Source organism: Amphiprion ocellaris, chromosome 3 (genome assembly GCF_022539595.1).
Source record: "Amphiprion ocellaris isolate individual 3 ecotype Okinawa chromosome 3, ASM2253959v1, whole genome shotgun sequence".
Lineage (NCBI taxonomy): Eukaryota > Metazoa > Chordata > Actinopteri > Pomacentridae > Amphiprion > Amphiprion ocellaris.
In genome coordinates this window covers 38,165,060-38,182,024 of record NC_072768.1, presented here as the reverse complement: position 1 = coordinate 38,182,024, position 16,965 = coordinate 38,165,060, and the positions used below count along the sequence as shown (strand labels likewise).

Genomic DNA, 16,965 nt, shown 5'->3' with positions numbered 1-16,965 from the left:
AATTAAAGCAACCAAATGTGATATTAAAGCCACTGAAAGTGACAAAAAATGTGTAATCTTCATAAAATCAGTAAATAAAGGAGTAATCTAACATTTTTAACTTTTTAATATGATTTCAACAGATATGAAGACTTTCCCTTCAAAACATTTAAAAGAATTCAAAATATTTGTAATATTTCCTTTTCATCACATTTTTAGGTGCAACATTTCATTTTCATCTCATTTTAAAGGTGAAATATTTCCTTTTCATCTCATTTTAAAGGTGAAATATTTCATTTTCATCTCATTTTTAGGTGCAATATTTCATTTTCATCTCATTTTCAAGTGCAGTATTTCATTTTTAAGCCATTGCTCAGGTGCAATATTTCAATTTATATTATTTTTAGGTGTAATATTTCATTTTAAGGTACAATATTTCATTTTCAGGTGCAATATTTCCTTTTTGTCAAATTTTAAAAATGTTTCTATTTTTCTGATGTGAACAGTGCTTTGGCGACAGGCTGCATCTTGTAATTAGTGCATTATGAAGAGAGATAAAAGACGACCAATATTTGTAGTTAATGTGTGCAAGCTGTTGCTTCAAATCACAATAAATACTGCAAAAGAAGAAGAAATACTGCAGTTATTTCCAACACCGTGCAGCCCTACAGCTAACACCTGTTGTGCTCCACCTCTCCTGAAGTGTCCTCGTCCATCCAGGTGTGCCTCCACCTGATCTCACCTGACAGACTGGACCCCGCCCTGGACTCCACGGACGTATTGATCTCAGACACTGACGAGCCGTTGATCAGTTCAGGTTCCAGGATGAAGGTGACTTTCTTTGAGATTTCTCCCCTTTCTGTCTTGTGAGTTTTTTCTTCTCCTGCTGCAACACTCTGCTTTTCCTTCTCCAGGTGATCTGACACCTGGATCTCTGCTGAACTCTGAGCTTCGTCTCTCAGAGTTTGAGCTACATCTTCAGTGCTTCTTCCTCGGTCTGGACACTCTTTCTGTGGATATTTCACACCATTTGAGGTTGACTCTAGCTCCATATCTTCTCTGGTCCTGACTGTCTGGCTCTCCTTTGATTGTTTCAATGCACCATCGTCTTTCTTCTCTGGTTTTATCGTAAAAACATCATCATCTTCTGGCAGTATTCCCTCAGAACCTCCTCCACCAGACTCTGTGTTCCTCTGATTTTCGTCTAAAACAGATTCGTCGTCTTCTGGATTACATTTCTCGTCTTGCTGCATTTCAGAAAATCCAGAAACGACATTTTCGTCCTCCTGACCTTCAGCCTCACACGCATCGCCTCGAGGATATCTCCACATCTTCAACTCCTCGTCTGTGGAAGGATCAATCTCCTCCTCGCCGTACGACAAACTGTCCATCTTTTCGTCTTCATCGAAAGTTAAACCCTCATAGATTCCCCGTTCGGTCGCTTTGGCTTCCTTCATGTTGGACTCGTCCTGAAAAGTCGACTGCAAGAAGCTCCGCTCGTCGACCGTGGGCAGCTCTGACAGGGTCTGATCCTCACAGAAAGCAGCTTTGGAGAAACTCTGATCGTCGCTAAAAGACAGAGTCAGTACAGTTTGCGTCTCCGGTTGTTGGGAAACCAGCCGCTCTTCTTTTTCATCCTCTTCCTTTTTATCATCATCACGATGAGCTTCAGGTTCCTTCCCTTTGTTAGAGCCTTGAAGCTCGACAGGAGCTTCAGATGAGCTGGGTTTGCTTTCACCTGCTGAAAAATGAGTCTTACATCTTAAAATTAGACACCATCAGGGGTCAAATCACCAAATAATCCCAGCTCACATCAGGGATTTTGTGGAAAAAATATCACATTAAAACTATGACTTAATTTATAGACCCTTGCAAAATCATACATCTCTGTTGCTTTCCTCCAAACACTCCAAAAAAGTAGAATTTATGGTAGAGTTGTTGCATTAAATGGCATTAAATTTCATAGGTGCTGCTAATAAAGTGGCCAGAATGAATGAGTAATATAACATCTTTTAAGTGTTTAAATATGTGCAGTGAATATGACTAAACATTTGCTTCACATCAAGTTTAAAAACAGATTTATACACAGAAACAGATGCAGGATGGGAAATTAAAAAGATAAAACACTTTAACAATTCTGCATTCTTTACATGGGATATTTTGCTTTTTATATTCTTCTTCTTGTTTATATTTATTTACTGCACATATTTGCTTATTTATCTGTATTTATGGTGGCAGGAACTGGACTCTTTCTGCTGTAGCGACCACATTTACCCTCTGGGAATGATAAATTATTCCTATTCTATTCTATAAAATGAACAGAAGACCTGTATATTCCAAGGTAAGAATGGTAGAAAGATATAATAAAGAAAATACACAACAGTTTAAGAAGGATCGAAGTTGTTCTTGGAAAAATATACATTCAAAATACCTTAAAAAAAAAGTATGTTTTTAAGCTCTGACACTATATATATATATATATATATATATATATATATATATATATATATATATATATATATATATATATATATATGTATATATATATAAAACGTCTAGATGTCATAAAATTACATTAATTTTCTACACAGAATCTACGTTTTGATGCATAAAAGTGAAAATTGAAGATTTTGAATTTGAGTAGAAGAATATTTATTGTTTATTATTTTAATTATTCTGCAATAACTGTTTAGCTGCAAGTTATTTTTAGGATTCCGTGGATGTTTGGTAGACATTTCATGCCAAATCAATTAAAAATAAACAATGTAGGAGACTTTATTTATTAAAACATGCTTTAAAAACCGAAAACTATCAAAATATTTGGAATTGAAATTAGGACTTTGCATGAAATTAAATTTTTTTTCCTTGAGAAAATCCACAACGTGAATTGGGAAATTTGACGAGTTATTTACAGAAATTAATCACGGCTTTTTAAAACGTGTATTTTAAGAGAGATGTTATGTTATGTTGGAAAAAACATACAGAATGAGAGAAAATCCAAAGACTGAATTGTAGAAAAGATCTGGACATAAATTCTGCCACCTACTCTCAGTATTGATCTGATATTAGTGCGCTTTTTCTCTTTTAAAATGAAAGTTCTGCTTGTTCATTCATTCATTCTGGACACATTTTAAGTAGATTTTTTAAAAACATTAATAAAAATGACTCACAGTAAACCAGATCTACAGTGAATCAGTCAGATTTCACAACTAATCAATCAGTTTACTGTTCCTGACTGGTTAGTAGATTATTATAAATAAATAAATAGATTAAAATAGAAATAGAATAAGAATTTAGTCTGTATATGGTGTATCTTCAGGACATTCTTACTCCTGATTTTAGTTTGTCTTCAACTGCCTTAATTCTGTCTTATGTAAAAGAAACTTCAGGAATATATTCAGTTTACAGAAAGTCTTACCTGTCGTATTTACAGGTTTCTCCACACTTGACGTTTCAGTAAAACTCCCGTCTTTCATCTCAGCTTCACCGTTAACCTGCAGAAAGATCAGAAAACATCAGAACTAGGTTTTAAAAAGAAGTTTATGTTGATTATGATTAGGGCTGGGACTTTAACGCGTCAATTTCGATTAATTATTACCGCGAAAATGACACGTTAAAACTAATAAAACAATTAATTGCACCCTCCTCAGTTCCCTCATTTCTGGTAACTCTGATGAACACTCCAGCCCAGTAGGTGGCGGTAATGAACCTAAAATCTGTTTGTAGCCATGAAGAAGAAGCACAGGAAGCACTGAGTGAAGTCAGGAACTGGTGAACAGTGAAGGAAGACCAGATTGAGCTTGTTGGGCAGAAGGTTTTCTTTTAAAAATCTTCCCGATGGCAGCTTGGATAAAAGCCTGGTTGTGTGCAAATTGTACAACAAAGAGTTTTCTGATCACTGCGTCACTTCAAGCCGACGGTATCACCTCAATGTAAAACATGTTGCTGTTAGCACCAGAGCTAACGTTAGCTACGAGTCATGCTAACGGTGTAGCCATCCCATAATAGACCACTTTTCTAGACAGTGCTTGAGTTTACAGAAAGTCTTTAAATGTTGAATAAAATCGCTATAATTGCAATTAGATTTGCAGTAATCTGTGAATGTAGCAGACAGATGAAAAATGCAGATAAATAGAAATGAAACATTTTTGTGGTTTAAGTTTTTACTCCGTCGAGGCTCTGCCTCCTTGGAGGAGGAATAACCTAAACAACAAAAATATCTCTTTTAATAACTTAATTATAAACTTTTTGTTTATAAAAAAATTACATAAATAAAAATTGATATTCCTATAAAAAGAACCATCAAAATCACACCATTTATCAGACCCAGAAAAGATGAAAACAGAATGAATCTCTGGATTTTCAACTTTCTGAAGCTCCTTGAACTACTTATGCTGATTTTATGTGCCATACAGTAGAAAAAACAACTAAATTCAGGCTTTAAGTCATCAAAATCACTTTTTTCTATATGTCCCATTTTCCTTTTTTAAAATAAATTTTAAATTATAAACACGTATATGTCTATTCATTGATTCAACTGTAAACCACAATTTTATTTGAATTGAAAAACTTCACTTATTGTGTCAAATATTGCTATTTGACAAAACTGCAATTAATTGTGATTAATTAATTACAAAGCCTGTAATTAATTTGATTAAATTTTTTAAATCACGTCCCACCACTAATTATGATAAATAGATGAGTAGATCTACAAACTACTTTAAAAACTTATTGTAATTTTATGTGCTTTATTCTGTCAATCCAGCTTTTCATGACTTCAGTTTGTTCCAAATTCCTTCATACATTTTCTGTTTTAAGTGCTAAATGGTTTTCAAAAATACTAATTTATTGGGGGACTCCAGTCTAAAACACAGAATTCTTCCTGTGGTTTTTAACAGATGGAACCATTCATAGAGTTGCTGTTTCCAGTGGGTCCTAATATAAAGTATCGCACAATATCAGGGAGGTAGATGCTTCAAGATAGTCATTTTGAAACAGACGGACACAGATTTTATCATATCGAAAACTTTAAATACTGCTATAAATTAAATTAGATGATGTTAAAGTTTTTTATTATTTGTTTTATTATACAGAATAAAATTTTTTAAAAAGTGACTGACATACAGCAAAAAGCACAAAGTTAAACCAATTTTTGGCTGCAGAGGGAGACAGAGAGAAGGTTTTTCCTGTTTCTCACATCTACATCTAGAGCATATCTTTATAATACAGTTTAATTTTTTACTTCAGTGTTGGTTTTTTTAAGCCAATATTAGCAAGCAGATCAAGATAGCCTAAATTTTGAGGCATAAATGTAACAAAAACAACAATTTAAAGATGGTAAATAAGCTTTTTCCCAGTAATGTGGATTGTTCTGGAGATAAAAGCTGCATTTTTTTAAGTCAAGGAAAGTAAACATTTTGGCTATAATGATAAGCAAATTAATTGTAACCTCCTAAAATATAATACTCCTCTTTTTCAGATGACATTACTTAGACAAGTAATATTTAGCTATCATATCTGTTTCTTTTTGGAGTGTTAAATATTAAATATGTTGGTAGGATGAGGATTAACATAAACTAAAAGCAGAAAAATCTAATCTATCTATGTAGAAGCAAATACTTCAAACAAAACAGGAATAAAAAAACTAACAAATTGATTAAAAAAACATCTGAAATTTAAAAACATTCAGCACAATACAGCCACTGTGAGGAGAAAAAAGCAATAAAAAATGAAATGATTAGCAAATTAATTCTAACTTTCTATAATAATAATAAAAATATATTATAAATAAATACAATAAACAAGGAAATGATAAGCAAGTTAATTCTAACTTTCTATAATAATAAATAATAATAAATTATAAATAAATACAATAAACAATAAAATGATAAGCAAATTAATTCTAAATTTCGAAAATAATAATAATAATAATAATAATAATAATAATAATAAATTATAAATAAATGCAATAAATAATAAAATAATAAGTAAATTAATTCTAACTTTCTATAACAATAATAATAATGATAGTCTATTTTCAGATGACACATTTAAAAAGCCATGCTGTTGTGAAGAGAAATTATTTAACACTTTGCCATGAAGTTTATTTTTTTTATAGTAGTTTTTATGGAGTGCTCCAGTCAGTAGCCCTGAATATTAAATATGCTGGTAGAATCAAGAATAATTAAGAATAATTAAGAATAAAGCAAATACTTTAGAATAAAACAGAAATAAAAAAAATACATTAAAAAAACACTTGCAACTTTAAAATCATTGAGGACAATAAAGTCAGTGTGAGAATAAAATGAGTTAACAAGAAGGTGGAACAGAAAATCCCCTGAAGTGATGCTATAAACACACCGTGGATCACCGAGACGATGACGACACACAAGTTAAATAAAACACGACACAGTAAATGACAGCACTGTCTCCTCGGTGAACTTCCCAAAAACCACCACACAGTTTAAAGAAAGAAAAAAGTGAACGTCATTCCTCTAAAAATACTCTGCCTCAGTGACTTGGCTTCATTTCAATATTTTTCTTATGATGTGATTCATTCTTATCATCTCCTGAGTGTAAAAATCCCCCAGAAGCCACCAAACTGTAAATTATCTCTTCAAATCTCTGACTCACGTCCCAGGGCCGTACAGGAGGCCACTGAACTCTCATTTTAGACGCAGGAACCCAGGAGAAGGAGGACGATGAAGGACTAGCAGGGGTCCATCTCTGATAACGTTTACAGAATTTTTAAAAACATCTCAAACTAGAAGAAAGAACATCCAGCTGCATCTTACAAGAAACTGAATCCACAAAAAAAAAAAAAACAAGTTAAACTGTGAAGAATAAAAGTCAAACATCCCACTTCTGGATCTTTAACTGCACAAGCAATAAAAAAATAAATAAAAATAGAGCCTAGAATAAACCAGTTTAACCCTTAGATACATCATTTTCCAGCTATTCTTCAAAAAACATGCTTTTAATGTCATTCCATTTCAATTTTTAAGTCACCTTTTATACTTTTAAAGAGATTCTACTGTTTGTATTACTACCCCAAACTCTTTATCACTGACAATAATCATACATGAGGTGATGAAGTACACAAATTTGGAGGAAAAAGTGGAAAAATTTCAACAAAATCGATGTTGACATTCTTCTATTGCTGTTCTGTGTAAAATTGTTCTTTTTCAATTATCAAAAACTGCTATAGAATGAAAAACAAACATATTTCAAACATGAAATCATTCTTATGTGGACAAAAATATAATACAAGCAATAATACAAATTATTATTCTTAACTAAAACGACAAAAAAAAGGCATAAAAACACATTGATTGTTATGCATTTTTGACCCATTTATGGAAGAGTGTAGTGTCCAATCACTGGAGCATATAAGGGTTAAATGAACTAAATTATGTTAAAATCCTGAATTTATAGAGGAAATTGTCTGGATACACGTTTTAAATTTCTAAATTCTGATCCTAAAACTGCTTTACTAGTTGGTTTTTGAGGGTTCAGAGTCTTTATGCCTTCATTTTTGGATAAAATGAAATTCCTTTCAGGCTTTTGAAATTAGGATTTTAGCTTCATATCTGATTTACTGAAAAAAAAAATACACAGAAAATATGGAGCAACATCTAATAACACTTGCAAAACTCATAAACAATGCTATATAATATAGGGCTGGACCCGAATATTCGGTCCCGACGGTGGTTTCCGGATATTAATCTTGAGATTTGTCCCAGCAACTTTCTTCAAATTAATACTATTTGAGTTTCATCTTGAAGGTTCAGGTCAAGGTAATCTTTGTAATCTTTTACAATTGTCGGACGATGTTGTGCGATCGGTATGCGTCTCGTGAATTCGCCCAACGTGTCCCCCCATCGGACGTTACTATAGGAACCCATCCTAATATAGCGGACTGAATATTCGTCATTAATAGGGCCCGACTATCCGGAGCCCAGAAACTGCTATTCAGGCCAGCCCTAACATAATCACTGACTAGTCAGTATAAAATAGTCTCTTTATTTAGCGACAGACAAATTCTATGAAAGCTAAAAGTTTGTTCTCATTTACATATTCAAAGAAAACACCTTCCTTCTAACTGATTCTGTGGTTTTCCTGCCTCATTGGGGGTCGAATACACAGAACAGTCCATGTAAAGTAAATGTGTTGCCTTACTTGAAAGAAATCGCTGCATTATTATTAATTCTGGTGATTTGATGAGCAATAATGTCTATTTTACACGAGTAAATAAAATCCACATTAATAAAACTGGTCAAAAACTGAACTGCTGTTTGTATTCTTAGTTCTAATCATGCTGGTGTTTGTGAAATCTCTTTTCAAACATTCCTAAATGTAGAGAAATAATAAAATAATAAACTTAAATGTCTGAACAACATCTCCAACCCACCTGAGTTAAGGAGGAATCGGAGCTGCTCCTCTTCAACCAGACGTTCTCACTGATCGGCTGGAACTGCAGCTGACTCAACTCCTGCTCCCGTTCCTGATTTCAGACACAAACACAGAAATTCATTTATAATTAATTATTTGAGCATAAACCAGTTCTTTACTTGCTTCATTTCACACATATCCTCTCCTTAATCTAACATCTTTATCTAATGTTTATTCCTACGTCAGTGCAGTTGATAGAAAGTTGATTTTAGAAAAACATTAATGATAAAAGATTAACAGAAACCACTGAAGAATGCTGCCTTTTCTGATAAATCATCTACTATAGGTGTGTAAATTATTGATTTCTACTGTTTGTTGTTTCTTTCTTTAGCTGTCAGTATAATAATAATAATAATAATAATAATAACATTATTTATATAGCACCTTTCAAAAACAGATTATGCAAAGTGTTTTAGAGACAAAACAAAGAAGAAAAAAGACCAGAGGAGCAAAATTAGAGAAATGTAGTTAAATGTGGTAAAACATTTACCAAAAAATATGTATTTAAAAACAATACTAGATATAATAATAAAACCATCAAAAAAAATCAATATCCAATTGAGAAAAAAGATCAAGTGAAATTAAAAAAAGAAAATAGAAGGTAAAACCATAAAGACAAGACTTCAAATACTACTACTAATCAGAATTATTATAATTACTATTGCTTTGTTGTTGTTATTATATTAAATAAAAGTATGTATTTTATAATTTAATACAAATAAATATAAATAAAATTAACACCTAAATAATTGAATAAATTAAGGGTAAAGGAGAATAAAACAACAAATGAAATGAATAAAATAAAATAGGTGACATCACATAAAAGCAAGTCTATAAAACAGCGTATTACGAAGTATTTCAGCAGCACTGATTAATTTCAGTGATAAAATCTGACAATGACCAACCTGGCGAATGCGAGACGCCTGCTTGGAGCTCGGTGTCATGGTTCCCTGGAGCTTCTGCTGAATTCCGGATACAAAGTCGGAGCGAGTTCGTGGACAGGTGTTGGCGGGGCTCAGCGAGGGGGCGGGGCTAACCTGGGGGACTGGCACCTTGAAGCGTTCCATTCGCTGACTGAACTCTCCTTCACCTGGAGGAAAAAAAACATTTGTAGTTCTCATATTATCAATTCTGTACTCGTTGTGCACTATTTTAAGTAAGGATTCAACAGTTAGTGTAGAAAAGTGTGAGCTCGTTGTTTTAATGTTTAATGGCACCGAAATCAAATAAAATAGATTCAAATAATAAAATCATCATCAGTCATAGTCAAACAATACGATAAAATCCAAATATAATCAAGAAAATATGAAAGATGAAACAAAATAGAACAAAAAAATGTGATGATAAAATGAAATAAAAAGTATCTTAAAATAATAAAATGATAATCAGTCAAAGACAAAAAATATAATAAAAAGAAATAAAATAATATACAATAAAACAATAAATTATCATCAGCCATAGACAAAATGTGATGATAAAACTAAATTAAAATTATTATTATTTTATTAAAATGATAAGAAAAATAGCTTAAAATCACCAAAGATCAAAAAATGTATTAAAATGAAATTAAATACAATAGATTAAAATAACAAATCATAATCATCAGTCTAAGGAAAATATATCTAATTATAAAATTAAATTAAATAGATAAAAATAATAAATCATCATCAGTCAGACAAAAAAATGTGCTGATAAAATGAAATAAATTAAAATAGCTTCAAATAAAAAAAATGATCAGCAAGGACAAAAAAAATAGAATCAAAAAAGAAATAAAACAAAATAAATTTAAATAGTTTAAAATTATCATCAGTCAAAGATTTAAAAAAATGTATAATTAAAAAGAAATTAAATTAAATAGATAAAAATAACAACTCAACATCAGTCAAAGACAAAAAGTATATAATTATAAAATGAAATAAAATAGATTAAAACAATAAATCATCAGCAGTCAAACACAAAAAAAACATAATTTTAAAAAAAGAAATAAAATAGATTAAAATAATAGACACACTGGTTGTCATTTTTAGTAAAGTCACACTGAATTCAACCCAAACACATGATGTTCATACCGAGGAGATGCTCTCTGAGGCCTTTGCTTTGGATGCTGACTGAAGGACCGTCGCTGCCTGGATCCGAGAAGCATCGCTGGGCCAGAGGAGCTCCTGAAAAAACACAAAAATTCACTAAAAACAAACCCTGTCACTCCGGCTCCACAGATTGCTCAACTCCTAGACAACAGTTTTTATCTGGCGGGTGGATAATCCAGCTTCTAATCTATGAAGACATGTCACCACCTGAAGCAGCACCACAAAAAGCAGAGCGATGCTACCATATGTGCAGATGTGAACTTATTTGGACTCTATTGCATGTTTCTGAAGCAGCTTAAACATTAATGAATGATAGTCAGTCTGTAATGTCACAAAATTCCCAGAAATATAAACAGAACATATTAAAATAAATTAAAAGCAGTAAATTAAAACCCACAAAATGTTTTCTACCATGAAAAACGAGCAAATATTGACATTGAAGGGACGAAATCAGCAAATATTTGCTTAAAACAATATTAATGATAAAAATAATAATAATAAACTGCCATAACTGATAAATTGTCAAAAATTTTCTGGAATTAATTTCCTGCATTTTCTTTTATTTTTTAATTGCTACTTATTTCATGTGTAGAGAGCTGGTTGGTTTCTGTGCATCTGGGAAACAGCAACTTTTTGAATATTAATGGCAAATACTGAGCATGTCTGATCGTTCTGAGCAACAATAAACACCTGTACCTGTGAATAATCATAAAATAGTTTGGTTTGTTATGTTAAAAAGTGCATTTGGGCTGTTTGTGAGTTAATTTGCTGCCATTTAAGTGCAGAAATCTCCAAAAGAATCAGGGAAATTCTGTAAAATAACGCTAACTTGGTCAGAAAAACAGGTTTTATAAAATGCAAAAATCCATAAATAAATCAATAAATTAACCATCTCTTCTAATGCAGCTCTGTAATAAATCCTGAAGGTTATAGTATTCAGATTTTATCTCTATTGTGTGTCAAAGAGGTTATGATTGAAGTGTATGGATGTAGTTTGTAGATAAGACTCTGCTAAGCTGTGATACAGTGAGCAGTGGTTCTAATGCCACTGATTAAACATTTTCTTCAACTGCAATCACAACAATCCAAACTACAGTTACCGTCTCTTCTCTGGGTGAGCTGCTGGACTCGAGACCGGACCGAGGGAACCATCGGTGTGTCTGGTTTCATCTCCAGCTCGGCCAGACGTCCAGACGAGGACGGTTTAGGACTACGGTTCTCCTGACCGGAGGCTTCCAGACGCCGACGCTTCTGGCCATCATTCGCCTCTGAAATATCAAAAATAAGACACAAGGCATGAATGGAAATAACAAAGGAGTGCTGTAAATATGTGACCATTCTGTATTTATGAAGACAAACAAACCTGTTGCAGAGAAGACGTTCTCTTCTGTATCTGACAGAGGTTCTCTCTGTCTCTTAATGCCGGCATTGCCACCATTTTCCTCGCCAGCTTCCATCCTGAGCTGAAAACACAGAGCCGTTACAGACTGCAAGAAAAACAAAGCAAAACTGTCCAAGTATGAACAAGAGTAAATTCATGGTAGTTAATAACTTCTCTTTCTTACCTTTGAACCTTCATACACTGTCAGCTGGGTTGTAGGAGTGTTTATGTGGTTGTTTGATGCCATATTTAGGACTATAAATTATTTTTATTGTCACTTTATCTGTTGATTATTTTCTGTACTAACTGAGTAGTTCTGTGCTCTATAAAATGTTGGAAAATGATTAAAAATGTCAGTTGGGGTTTCCAAATGTCAAGATAACGTCCTAAAATATCTTGTTTTGCCCACAACCCAAACATTTTCAATTTACTGTCACAGAAGACTAAAGAAAAAAAAATGTCTATCTCTGAGAGGCTTCGATCAGAGAATTCAGACTTTTTTTCCTGCCATCAATAAATTTAACAGTTGAGGATTATCGATTACTCCTTGCAGCTCTATTGTAATATCGTTGATAAGTATTTTGTTTACTGATTAGTTTATCACACTTTAGCTTTCCTTATACTGACAAAGGTAACTCAGGTAGATGAGGATGGTAAATCTGTCTGAATAGTGTATAATATTCTAGTGTCATAACCTTAATATTACAATTTGACAGGTAAATTTGTCTTATTTCTCCACGAGAAAGAAATTTGGGTCAACATTTGTTGTTTTAAGTGTGTTATATAAACAACTGAAATGATTTGACTTCAAAAACAGGTTGCTGATTTCAGCAGCATTTACCTCGTCAAATAAATATAAATTTGCATTCTTTTTATCTCGAGTGTTATTCAAATTTGCCACAGAATTTAGACAGAAATGACAATTAGCATGGAGATAACATTAAAATCACTGCTGAAGTTAACATAAAATGTCATTGAAATACCTGATGCTAGATTACTGAAGTTTTGTACAGACACTGACATTAAATATAAACGTTTAAGCAGTGTAGTACATTAAATAAAACATGACAACGCCCAGTTTAAGAGCCTTCACTTAGTTTAACTCGTTTCAAATTAAAAACAGTCACAGCTAGCTACTTGTGCTAACTAGTTAGCCAAACGCAGAGATTTTTCTTGTTAGCACAGGAACGAACCAGTTGTCGTTGGTTAAATTTACTAAACTTTCTCTTTCCTAACATTGATAAACTGCCAGTTTCACAACAAGACAATGAAGTTAATTTTAACAACACGGTACTTTGAGCTAACTCCAGCTAGCTCTTTCGAAGCTAACCTACCTTAAATTACGCCAACGTAGCGCTAGCCTAGCTTCCAGTTAGCCTTACGAGCTAACGTTAGCAGCAGCAAACCGCCGGTTTCTTACCTGAGAAGATGTCGCAGCTGTAAAACGGGTCGAAGCTAACAGACAGAAAACAAGAAAACGGGCTTCTTGTTGTTTCGGTCTCCTCCTACAACTTTGAATTTCAGCGGGTCTTCTGACGTTTAGCGGAAGTACCGTAAATGTCCCGGAAGAGCGCCCTGTCTGGGATCAGTTCGGTTACCGTAATCCTCCGCTAATCTGCGCACTGCGAATGCTTAAATCTGATCCCAGATCTGTAGGTAGGGCTGTTTTACCGTCATAGATAGAATAAACACGCAGATCAAACTGCTGGCACAACTCTCCCATAAATAACTACAAAAATATGTATTTTGAGCTTGAGTTGAGCAGATATTTTTGCTTGAGGGCTGAATATGATCCATAAGTTGACTGTAATGTCAGCTAATGTCTATATTTACTTATATGTGCTCTGCTTCTCAGTGGTAAAAGGTGGAGAGACCCAAAAATTACTTTTTACCAGCAACTTTCTTCAAATTAATACTATTTGATTTTGATTTTGAAGGTTCAGGTCAAGGTAATCTTTATAATCTTTGAGAGGCAAACCACACAATAGATGAGAAAAAAGTGACTATAAAATTTAATAAAATAGATTAAAGTAATATAGTCATCATCAGTCTTAGACAAAAAAAAAACATACTGAGAAAATTAAATAAAATTGATTAAAATTATAAAATCATCATCAGTCATAGTCAAAAAAATACGATGACAAAAAAAATTAAAAACATTAAAACAGGAAAATCATTGTCAGTCATAGACAAAAAAATATAAAGATAAAATAAAATTGATTAAAATCACAAAATCGACAAAATCAAACAAATAGTTTAAAATAATAAAATCACCATCAGTCATAGCCAAAATAATCTGAAAATAAATAATAAAATAATTTATAATAAATAAATAAAACAAAATTAATAATAAAATCATCATCAGTCATAGTCATAAATATGAATATAAAACAGATTAAAATAATAAAATCATCAGCAGTCATAAACAAAAAAATATGAAAATAAAATATAATAAAATCACTAGCAGTCAAAGACCAACTTGTTTTTTAAAGAAGGAAAATAATATAAATTCAAATAATAAATCATCATCAGTCACAGATCAAAATATGTAACAATAAATTTTAAAAAATAGATAAAATGACTAAAATAATATATAATCAAATAGTGATTTTATCATGGAGGATAATTTAGCCACTAAGATTTTTATCTGCAATGTTTTTATCCCCAAAATCACTGAGAAAAAATGCTGGACTGCAAGTACAACTACTGAAATTACACAGTATTAATAAACAAATTAAACATGTCTTTGGTCAGATAATAAAAAATATCTTGGGATAACCAGGTGAAAATAAAGCAGAATATAAAGATTTATATGTGTGGATGGGTGTGTAGGTTTTCTCACACTCCCTTTATTAAATGTCAGCATTAATTTAAATATTTTTTGCAAAGTCTCGTATTAGTTTAGTTACTTATTTAGTTTGTTTTTCATATTAGTGGTTAAACTGCAACTTATGCTTCGAACTCGCCGACGAACTGATGGAGACGGATGCATGATAAGGTCTAAATAGGTCGCGGCTGCATTTCTACCAGCAGCTGAGATAAGATCATCTCCATCACCTCCTTCTGCACCGTTTAGATTTGCATGAAGAGGAACTGAGTCATGATGGGCAGAATACTGTAATTTACCCTGTAGGCGGCTGTATTTATAACACACCACCCACTGATACAAGGTGTTTGTTTAAACCATGAACTTTACCTTTTAATGTCAGAAAAACACCAAATACCGAATATCAGGCATTCATTACAATCACACATGATCCTACACATTCTAAATATACAATAATGAGCAGTTAGACCTGCTAGAACGTCACTTGTAAAGGGTTTAAAATCATTTTTGTATGTAGGATGTAATTCCAATTAAAACTGTCGGACTTTAGAAAATGCAATGAGCTGATAAGTGAAAATATTTGTTTTTTTTGAGTAAATAAGCTTTTTAAAGTGGAGAAACCTGAACTAGAAAGTCTAATCTACAACTAAATCCAGGCAGAATACAGTTTGGTCAGTCAGTAACTACATGTTTCATTTAAAAATCCACTAAACAGACTTTGGCAGTTCAGATTTAGAGCAAATATTGTGCACTGTGTGCTTTGAGATCTTTTGTGGAATAAATTAAATATGCTTTTAACATAAATATATTATCATTAAGATAAAAGAGCTCTCAAAGGAATATTTTTGTGTACTCTGTGTAAAATAGAGGCAGTCTTGTTGTGCTTTATTTCTGTTGCATGAATTCACTGATTCACCATTTCAAGGCTGTTATTTACTCTCTAATTTACAGTTTGGACGTGGCAGAAAGGTAAAAGTCTTAGTATCTGCTGCAGTTTTTCAGTTTTCACTCTTATTATTAAATTTCTAAATTCTTCAGAATCTCTCTGATGCATAAAAGTAAATAAAAGCTCGCTGTTGTTTCTCTGTTCAGGTGGAAATTTAATAAAATAGCGTCATGCTAGAGAGGTTAGCATTTCACTTTGTGTTAGAGATTTATATTCCCAGCTGACGTTAAGTTAATTTTGCACAAACAAGCAAAACCAATCCTCACAGAACAAAGTTAGTCTACTTTATCTGGAATATGTTAATGAAATGTTTAGTCTGTGTGTTTAATTTTTTGTCTACATCATTAGATTCTTTTGCAATTTATCAGAAATTTGATCCGCTGTAGAAGAATGTCAGGTCCTCTGTAACACTCACTCTGCCATAGTTCATTGTTGGCCATCAGGAATCCCAACATGAACAGACAACTGCCAATCAGTCACAATCAGTCACTTCCATAGTACTGGACCTCCTCACAGTCACTCACAACACCTGAGCCAATCAGCTGCAGTCTTTCCCACCTGGAATCACCCCTGTTCCTTCGAAACACATCCAGCTTCATTCAGTCACACACTACAGCCACTTGAACAGCAGGATCAGCCCACACCACTGGAAAACCATTCACTTTAACTGCCTGGAATCCTGGAAATTGGAGCATCAAGGCAAGTGATGCTAACAGGTCTTCAACTCCACAACCATGCCTATTGGATTTCTGGATGCCACCAACTTCAACCAAACATTTTGCTGAACATTGGTGGGAAACCAATGAAAGATGTGATGAGTGTTAAGACTGATGGTGGTGGTGGTGGTTTGCTCAACAGGTTAGGCTTCGGTGAATAATTTAGATTGATGGTGAGCTACCCTTGAACGAACTGTAACGTTCTGAGAAGATTCATCCCTTCACCCACCCCATTCAGTGGCAGGCCTCAAGCCTCACAGCTCCATCTCTTCTCCAAGGGAGTGGTAGGACGTGTTTCATGGATTAATGAGTTTGATTAGCACCCCACTGGCAACACTGGAACCGCATTCACCTGAACCAAAAACTGAATATACATTGAACATAGCATATAGTCACTTTAAACTGTTAAAAGTCAAGCTGCTTTATTGTCATCTGCCATTGATTTAATGGATTGGATGTTTGATTTTTTCTGATTTTCTGTTATTGTTTTATTTTGATCATTGTTTTGCCTTGATGCATTCAAGTATTTTCTGTTGATTATTTAATATTACGTAACATAATTTCTGTGTCTTGTGTTC

At 33.0% G+C, this 16,965-nt stretch overlaps 1 protein-coding gene across 3 annotated transcripts in view; it reads right to left on the bottom strand.

Annotated features, from left to right (window-relative positions):
• Positions 1–13,426, bottom strand: part of si:dkey-30c15.10 (uncharacterized protein LOC559353 homolog) — a 30,224-nt gene extending 16,798 nt beyond the window's left edge. For all 3 annotated transcript variants that reach the window (XM_023261744.3, XM_035944206.2, XM_035944205.2), the window contains exons 1-8: positions 13,319–13,426; positions 11,881–11,980; positions 11,618–11,785; positions 10,500–10,592; positions 9,336–9,520; positions 8,390–8,482; positions 3,398–3,473; positions 722–1,720 (exon numbers count right to left, since the gene is read on the bottom strand). In XM_023261744.3, the coding sequence (XP_023117512.2) occupies positions 722–1,720; positions 3,398–3,473; positions 8,390–8,482; positions 9,336–9,520; positions 10,500–10,592; positions 11,618–11,785; positions 11,881–11,974 (1,708 nt within the window). In that variant the 5' untranslated portion in view covers positions 11,975–11,980; positions 13,319–13,426. The remainder of the gene's footprint in view (positions 1–721; positions 1,721–3,397; positions 3,474–8,389; positions 8,483–9,335; positions 9,521–10,499; positions 10,593–11,617; positions 11,786–11,880; positions 11,981–13,318) is intronic.
• Between the last annotated feature and the right edge of the window lie 3,539 nt (positions 13,427–16,965).